The 7,909-nt window shown below is 42.2% G+C and overlaps 1 protein-coding gene across 2 annotated transcripts in view; it reads right to left on the bottom strand.

Moving 5' to 3' along the window:
- Positions 1 to 7,909, bottom strand: part of Top3a (DNA topoisomerase III alpha) — a 42,736-nt gene that overhangs the window by 27,797 nt on the left and 7,030 nt on the right. The window contains exons 3-8 of one of the 2 annotated variants that reach the window (XM_004640286.2): positions 7,131 to 7,246; positions 6,173 to 6,248; positions 5,577 to 5,685; positions 3,380 to 3,523; positions 3,090 to 3,260; positions 2,492 to 2,592 (exon numbers count right to left, since the gene is read on the bottom strand). In XM_004640286.2, the coding sequence (XP_004640343.1) occupies positions 2,492 to 2,592; positions 3,090 to 3,260; positions 3,380 to 3,523; positions 5,577 to 5,685; positions 6,173 to 6,248; positions 7,131 to 7,246 (717 nt within the window). The other variant, XM_023700136.1, reaches the window with a different exon arrangement.

The following is a 7,909-nucleotide window of genomic DNA, read 5'->3' as shown; positions in this document are numbered from 1 at the left end:
AAAAAAAAACAAAAAAACAAAGCAGAGCCAATGGGATACTAGTCTCTCTGAATCTCTTGAGTAGTTTCCTACCTAAACATGTACTTCAGAATAGTTAAAAAGAAACAATTGGGCTGGGGAGATAGCTTGGTGGTCTAAGTGCCTGCCTGGCAAATGCAAAGACATGGCTTTGATCCCAGGTACTGCATGCTGTGCCAGGCCCAGGTGCCAAGCTAACCCCTGAAACCAGGTGTGCTGGTGCATGCTTGTAATCCCCTATACTGGGGAGGCTGAGCCAGGAGGGGATTACAGGCAAGAGTTTGAGCTGTGTAGTGAGACCCTGAACTAACTAAATAAATGAGTAAAGATTTTAAAAGAAATACGAAAAATTATACAACCTGGGTGTTATGGTTTGTCTAGTGGTCCCCGAAACCTCATGTAGTCATGGGGCAGCTTCTGGAGTTTGAGATTGATTTCTTTGTTGTTGTTGTTGGAACTGGGGATTGACTCTCATGATTCCTTTTTTTTTTTTTTTTTTAAGCAGACTGGGGATTGACTCTTATGATTCCTTTTTTGAGACTGATTTTTGATCCAACGTAGAGATTGCAGATATGTTACACCCTGACCCTGGGGTGGGTAAATTGCTTTACAATGCAAGGAGGGGAGGGAGGCTAGCTAGCTGCCTGAAGGGGCTGCTTCTCCCTTTTGCTCCCTTTGCTCAGCAGGAATAGCTGCTCTGTGGCCACTCTGCCTTGAAGCCAGCCAAAGCATAGGCTGCAACTTCCACTGTGAACTAAATAAAATAAACCTTTCCTCCCTTCATTTTGGGTGATGGGTATTTTGTCCCAGCAATGAGACAAGAGTAATTGTGACACTGGGAAAACTGATTTTTTTTTTTTTTGGCACTAGAAATTGAACTCAGGACCTTGTGCTTGCTACCTTTTTTCTTTAGTACAGAAAACTTATCTTAAAATTTCACATTTTATTTTATTTTATTTTTTTGGGCAGAACCGGGGATTGAACTCAGACCCTTGCGCTTGCCAGGGAAGTGCTTATTCTACTAAGTCATCTTCCTGGCCCCCCAAAACTTCACATTTTAAAAAGTTGTAAATACTAAAGAAACTCAGCTTAAGTGATTTACTAATGAGAACATTTGAATATCATAATCAAAATTTTCCCCTTCCAATACACCAGGGAACAAGTTGCTGTTTCCAAGGAGTTAATAGTATGCCACTTGCCATGTGTTTCTACCTCATATCCTAGTTGTGATTCATTGGTTGACTGATTGATTTTAAGGTCTTTTTATTTAACAAATAAATGTGCAGTGTCCCAGAAACTCCAAGACTCTAGGTGGTCTAGGGTGTCTAGAGGATGGAGTGGTAAACAAGCAGCATGACACTAGGAAATGATGGACTCTACAGCAGGTGCACAGATATACTAGCGGCCGGTGCTCCATTTCCCAATACCTCTAGGATATCTGTGAATTATTTCACTTTCTCAACTTCCTACTCTGAAATTGCATAGTATCATTGCCTTCATGGGATTATTAGGATTAAACAAAACACATTTAATAAAATGGCACACAGAAAGTACTTAATAGTTTTGACCTTTTTTTCCCCAAAGTAATAATAAATCTGCCAGAGTATACCACAAATTATCAAACCTAGAGCATTGTGGATCTTACTTAAGACATCACTGTGTGCAGCCCCAGGTTAAACCAGGCAATTAAGTGTTGATGTATGAGAAGTGACATCACACAGTGGGCTGTCTGCCTGAGAGTCAGATGTAAGCTGAGGTCCCTCCTAACTCTGACACTGACCGGCCTGTGGCCTAAGCTGACTGACCTTTTACATGTGCTGCTCTAATGAACAGGATTCTCCTGCTCAAATGTCATCCTAAGAGGCCCCATAAAATCACTTCATCTATAAAGTCCACATCCAGCCCCCATGCCATCCTCTATTCCTTTATATTGTTTTACTTTCATCCTTGCATTTATCACATGAAATGAACCAAAGTCATGAGCAACTCAACTTGTGAATTAATTTTCATCTCTGTAGATCTCCTCATGGGATCAATGGAGAAGAGCTAGACCAGATGCCCTTTGGTGCTCTAGGAGTTCATGGTCTGGACAGATCTAGCTGACCTTTCCTAATTTACTGCAACAATATATGCTTCAGGAAGGGTCCACCACTTCTCAAAAATTCTGCTTTTACTTAAGTTCTGCAGATTCTTTTCTTTATTTTTGGAGCTATTTTCATGGCATTCTAGTCTTGCCGGTTCCTAAAAAGTGATGCCCTGAGATGCAAAATAAAAACTAATAGACTGCAGTGGGAAATCAGGACAGAATCACCTCAGGCATACCCTCTTGTTGGTTAACTGATTGACTGATGGTATCTTAGGATCCACAGTGCTCTAGGTTTGATGATTTGTGGTACACCCCCACACAGAGGGTATGCCTGGGGAGGTACACAGAATGTTTTCTAGGTCATTAAGCTCTCCAAGGACTCCTTACCTCCATACACAACTGATACAGGACAAGACAAGCTGTGTGGTTAAAGAGACGATGCCTTTTCCAATTGAAATCTACAATTCCATCTTCATGGTCATGAGTTACTACATTAGGGAGAGACAAACAGAAAAGCTGTCTCAGAGAAACCACATGATGTAATTAACAGACAAAGATATTACAGTGAAAAACCAAAGGAATTTAAAAAGGGGTAAGAGTTCTGGTTAATTAAAAGAAACTTACGTGGATTCTGAGTATTAAACAGAAGTGGAAGGGTAGCATGGTGGAAAAATGTATGTGGTATAGGGTCTCAGTAGCAGCTCAGACTCATAGTGATCCTCCTGTTCACAGCCTCCCCAGTGCTGGGGTTATAGGTGTGCACCACCATGCCCAGTTTCTGTGGCCAGCTCAATAGGCCTAAGGGTAGAACTTGTGTGGCCTATCGTGCCAGAGATTCAACCCTGGTCCCTGTGCTTGCCCAAGCAAGTGCTTAGTCGGTTGAGCTATCTCTCCAGCTCTTATACATTTAATTTGTGTTATTATCGCTTATAGTTCTTGTTGTCCTTGGGTCTGGAGGTCCCACGTCAATAATTCCCAGCTTTACCTTTGATTCTATGGAAGATTTCTGGCACAAAGGCTTGAATGGCTTTGAACCTTTCTACCACAAAGCCCAGTGTGGGAAACTGGCAGCTGCCATAGCTGATGAGCTGTTCAGTCAGCACTTCTGGAAAAACCTTCTGGAGCCGCAGAGTCTGGAATCGAGTGAAGGCAGCTCCTGCAAAATAGTAAGAGTTGAAAGAATGAGAAAGTGATGAACAAGGAGGTCATTTTTGGTTTTATAACCCAATACCAACATGCTACATGGGACATGGCAGAGCATGTCTAGCTCCTCACCGATCCTCAGGTCCAGCTCCTGCCTCACATCCACAGCATCACTGATTCTCTGATCTGGCTCAGTCAGGTTTTCACAGGCTGTCCTGACAGCACGGGGGGTGATCTCGGAGAACCGGGCTCTTAACACCTGTAGACTGGGCTTCACTGTAGAACACAAAGGGTCACTGAGGTCAAAGCCAATCACACTATACTTTTATTATAAAAGCCTTACTTTGCCTAAACTACCTCAACAGAAGGGCAAACAAGTTCAAGAACCTGGGAGATTAATGGAGTGGTGTAAAATGTTAAAAACATCACTCTTTGATCTGAGAGTTGTCTGAAATAATGAAGTCAATTTTAGTTATTAATTAAAATTCTCTGTGTGAACCTTTTAATCTTATTTTCTCTCAGCCCTTTAAAGAGAAAACAAATACTGTCAATTAAAACGTTTTCTGGGAAACTTCATGGCCCTTCAGGAAAGAACATAACACACACACACTCTCCATGAAAGCTGATGCACTGGGAGACAGGAGGACTGCCTCAAGTTCAAGGCTGGGTTGGGTTATACAGTGAGTTCAAAGGAAGCTTGAATTTCATTATAAGACCCTGTCTCAAAAGAAGAAAAAAGTTGATGTATTTAAATTTCTAGGACTGGCCTGATAACTCAGCAGACTAAAGTGTCTGCTTCAGCAGGGGTCTGATCCCTGGGGAGTCGTGCTGGCCCTGTTTGCCGCCCGGGGTGCCCTGAGACGGCGATCCAGACTGGGTTGGCACACACCTGTAATTCCAGTGCTTGGGAGGCTAAAAACAGGAGGATTACTACGAGTACATAGTAAGACCCTGTAGACCCTATATCCCCTGTACTAAATGCAAAAAATAAATAAATAAATTTCTAGGAGTTGAGGCTGGTGAGATAGCTCAGTGGGCTAAAGTGCCTACTTAGACAAGCGCAGGGACCACAGTTTGATCCCTGGCACCACATGTGGTGCCAGCCCTGCCTCCAGGGTGGGCTGAGCAGCCGCCATAAATTTCTAGGAGCCATTAGTTTCTCAATACAAAACCATTGAGGAAAATCAACAATCTTACCACCTGAGCCAAACAATGGTGTGTTCTCTACCTCCTCCAAGTTATCAGGAAGCACTGCCCTCTTTGAGCCATTCAAATTTAAGCCAACATTCATTCACTCATTTATTCATTTATTGAGATGCTGTGGATCAAACTCAGGGGCTTGTAGATGGTAGGTAAGTGTTCTACAACTGAGACGTAGCTATTCCAACAGTTGTTTATTAACAGGCATTATATAAAGAATGTATATATAGGTGACTGAAAAAAGCAGAATACTAGGGCTGGCCAGATAGCTCAGAGGACTAAAGCACCAGCTTAGGCAAAGGGACTGGGGTTCAATCCCCAGCGTGCCGTGCCAGCCTCGCTTTGGGAACGTGCTGAGATGGAGAATGAGACTGGGTGTAGTGGTGCATGCCTGTAATTCCAGCACTTGGGAGACTGAAAATATGAGGATCACTACAAGTCTGATTTGGGTAGTGAGACCCTATAGACTCTGTACTAAGTACATTTAAAAAAAAGAAAGAAAAAATAGAATACTTTAGATTTTTTTTTTTTTTTGGAACCGGGGATTGAACTCAGGCCCTTGCACTTGCCAGGTAAGCGCTTATTCTACTGACCCACCTCCCTGACCCTCTTTAGAATTTTTTGTACTTATAGGACATATATTCTCTTGCATATATTATTTATTTATTCTGTATTTAGGACAGGATCTACAGGGTCTCACTACATAGATTGGACTCAGTGATTCTCCTGCTTTCAGCCTCCCAAGTGCTGGGATTACAGGTGCGTGCCACTACACAGTCTCAATCACCCTCTCAGAGTGCCCATGTGCAGGGGTGGCATGGAATGCTGGGGATGGAATTCTGGCTGCTGCGCTCTGCCTAAGCAGGTGCTTTAGTCTGCTGAGCTATCAGGTCAGCCCTGTCTCTTGCATATATTTAATATATATAATTTTTAAAAAGATACACTTAAAAAAATAGATTGCTAACTCACTTGTCTCCTGGTAGTCCTAGGAAGTACATCAGACTGGCCTGACATTTGATGGATATGAGGCTATAAAGAAGAACTTGGCCACAGAACACTGTACAGATATGCAGTAGAATCTTCCAATTATGAATTATGAACAAAGAAGCGCAGTAACTGTAGCACTTACCTGCCTTGCACACATGAATAATCTCAAACCCAATGTTTTCACCTTCTCTGTCACAGTCAGTCCAGATCACCAGGGCTTGGCATTGTCGTGTCTCTCGTTCCAGAGTTTTCTGAAGTTAATGGAGGAAAGAACACTGAGAGTAGAATCCAGGGCAATTTTTGGACACTTCTACACTGAAGAGATTTACTGAGGACTACTGGTGTTATGCAGTGTTAGAAAAAAATCAGGGGAAATCACTCATACCAGCACCAGTGATAGTGTGGTCACTAATACAATCCCCCAGGCCTATAAGTGCCCTTTCAGAAGACTGAGGGTTTCCTACTAGTGCACTAATATGATGAGACTATAGTTAACCTCTAACACATACTTCTACCTCCAGTAGTTCTATTTGCTTGTTAAAAAACAAAAACAAAAACCCAGAAAACAACTTCATGGTGCTTCATCTAAGGAAGGGTTCCCAGGTAGCAGTGAACTAACAATTTGCAGTGAAACCATACACACTTCAGTCTCTCCATGTACCCAGGGGTGGGATGGGTGTTAGGATCTACATGTGGTTGTTTCAACTTCAGTGCCACATATCTTTCAAAAGATCCTACCTTGATGTCTATAAAATTCTCTGGGCAGTATTTTTCGATTTCTGCTTCAAAGAGGACAAGGGGATTGCAGCTGTGCCTAGGAAATAAAAGCACAAAGATTCTCATGCCAGCACATGATAGTCCTCTACTCTAACAAGAATGCACTGCTCAGTAGCTCATAGATGGACCCCTAGCAGACAGTGGCTCAAGTGCAGTCTTGCATACCTCTAATCCCAGCTACCTGGAAGGCTGAGACAGAAGACTGACCATGGAGTTCAAGAGCAACCTGGGTAGCACAACAAGACAGTCTCAAAAGGTGATGGAATTGGCCAGACATGTAGTTCAGCAGTATAGTGCCTGCCTGCCAAGTGCAAGGCCTGGGGTTGTTACGTGATATCAAAGAAAGGGGTTAGGGAGATGGAAAAGGTAGGTAAGAGGAGAAATGAAGGAACAGGGGTAGGACAGGGAAGCAAAATGGGAGGGGTAGGGAAAAAGAAGGAAGGAATAGGAAAGGAAAAGAGAAAGCAAAGGTCAATGGCCCAGAAGATTAAAAGCAAAGCCACGATCCTCTACATGGCACAATGTCCTCTCCCCAGTGAAGATTAATAGAAATTGCTCAGAAAATATCTGGAACCCTTTTATACACATCTGCAACAGGACAAATGCAATCCAACAGCTGCATGAAAGGTGTCTGCTTGGGGGGAACATCTAAAAGTGGATATTCATTCTAAAGATATAAAAATATACGACAAATCAGACATTCCTAGGTCATATTGGTACTGTAAGTTATGCGGTAACATCAACATGCTTCAAGAGTCCTGTAATATTTTCACAACTTACTATAATAATCATAGTCCTGGGGCCTGGGAAGATAGCTCAGTAGAACAAGCACTTGCCTGGCAAGCATAGGGTCCTGAGTTCAATCCCTGGTACCACAAAAACAAAACATCACAGTCCTTCCCCTAGAAATTGTACTGACCATTTTCGAAACTGCATCTGGAAATCATGAGCCAGCAAGTGTCCAGAAACTGAAGTCATTATCATAGTGACGTTCTGAATGATAAGAGAATTCAAATTAATCATTTTGTAATTATACTTTACCAAGTTATTCAAATGAAAGTGAGGGACTTCTATTAAAGGAAAAACCAAAAACACAACATAGTTGATTGGGAATAAACATAACTCATCAAAGCCAAAATCCATAGGCAATCCAATCAGCACACCAATTCCATGACTATGATACTGCATTCTGTATCATTTAAAATCTCCTCAGCCGAGTATAGTGGTACACACCTATAATCCTAGCACTCAGGAGGCGGAGGCAAGAGGATTGAGGATTGCTGTGAGTTCAAGGCCAGCCTGGGATACACAGAGACTTCAAGGTCAGCCTGAGTACATAGTGAGACCCTGCCTCAAAAATAATTTTCTTAGGGCTTGGGGCATAGCTTGGTGGTACAGGTTGGGATAGAGCCTGTTTAACACACACAAAGTTCTGGATTCCAACCCCAGAACCGCACACCTCTCCCCGCTAAAAAAGAGAGATAGATAGATATGGGGACACCATAGTTTCTTAGAGGTTATAAATTTATTATCTGTAACTCAGGACCTTTATGTAACAGTTATTTTTTCGCCCATAATTTTATTGAGAAACAAATAGCAATGAGACAATTTCAAACCAAATTGGTAGGACAGTTTCAATAATTAACACATTGCATACATTCTTCCTAGTGGTTATTTGAACAGTTATTTTTAAGACAT

This window comes from Octodon degus, unplaced genomic scaffold, assembly GCF_000260255.1.
Source record: "Octodon degus isolate 3935 unplaced genomic scaffold, OctDeg1.0 scaffold00122, whole genome shotgun sequence".
In the NCBI taxonomy this organism is placed as follows: Eukaryota; Metazoa; Chordata; class Mammalia; order Rodentia; family Octodontidae; genus Octodon; species Octodon degus.
This window is presented reverse-complemented; position numbering and strand designations above follow the sequence as displayed.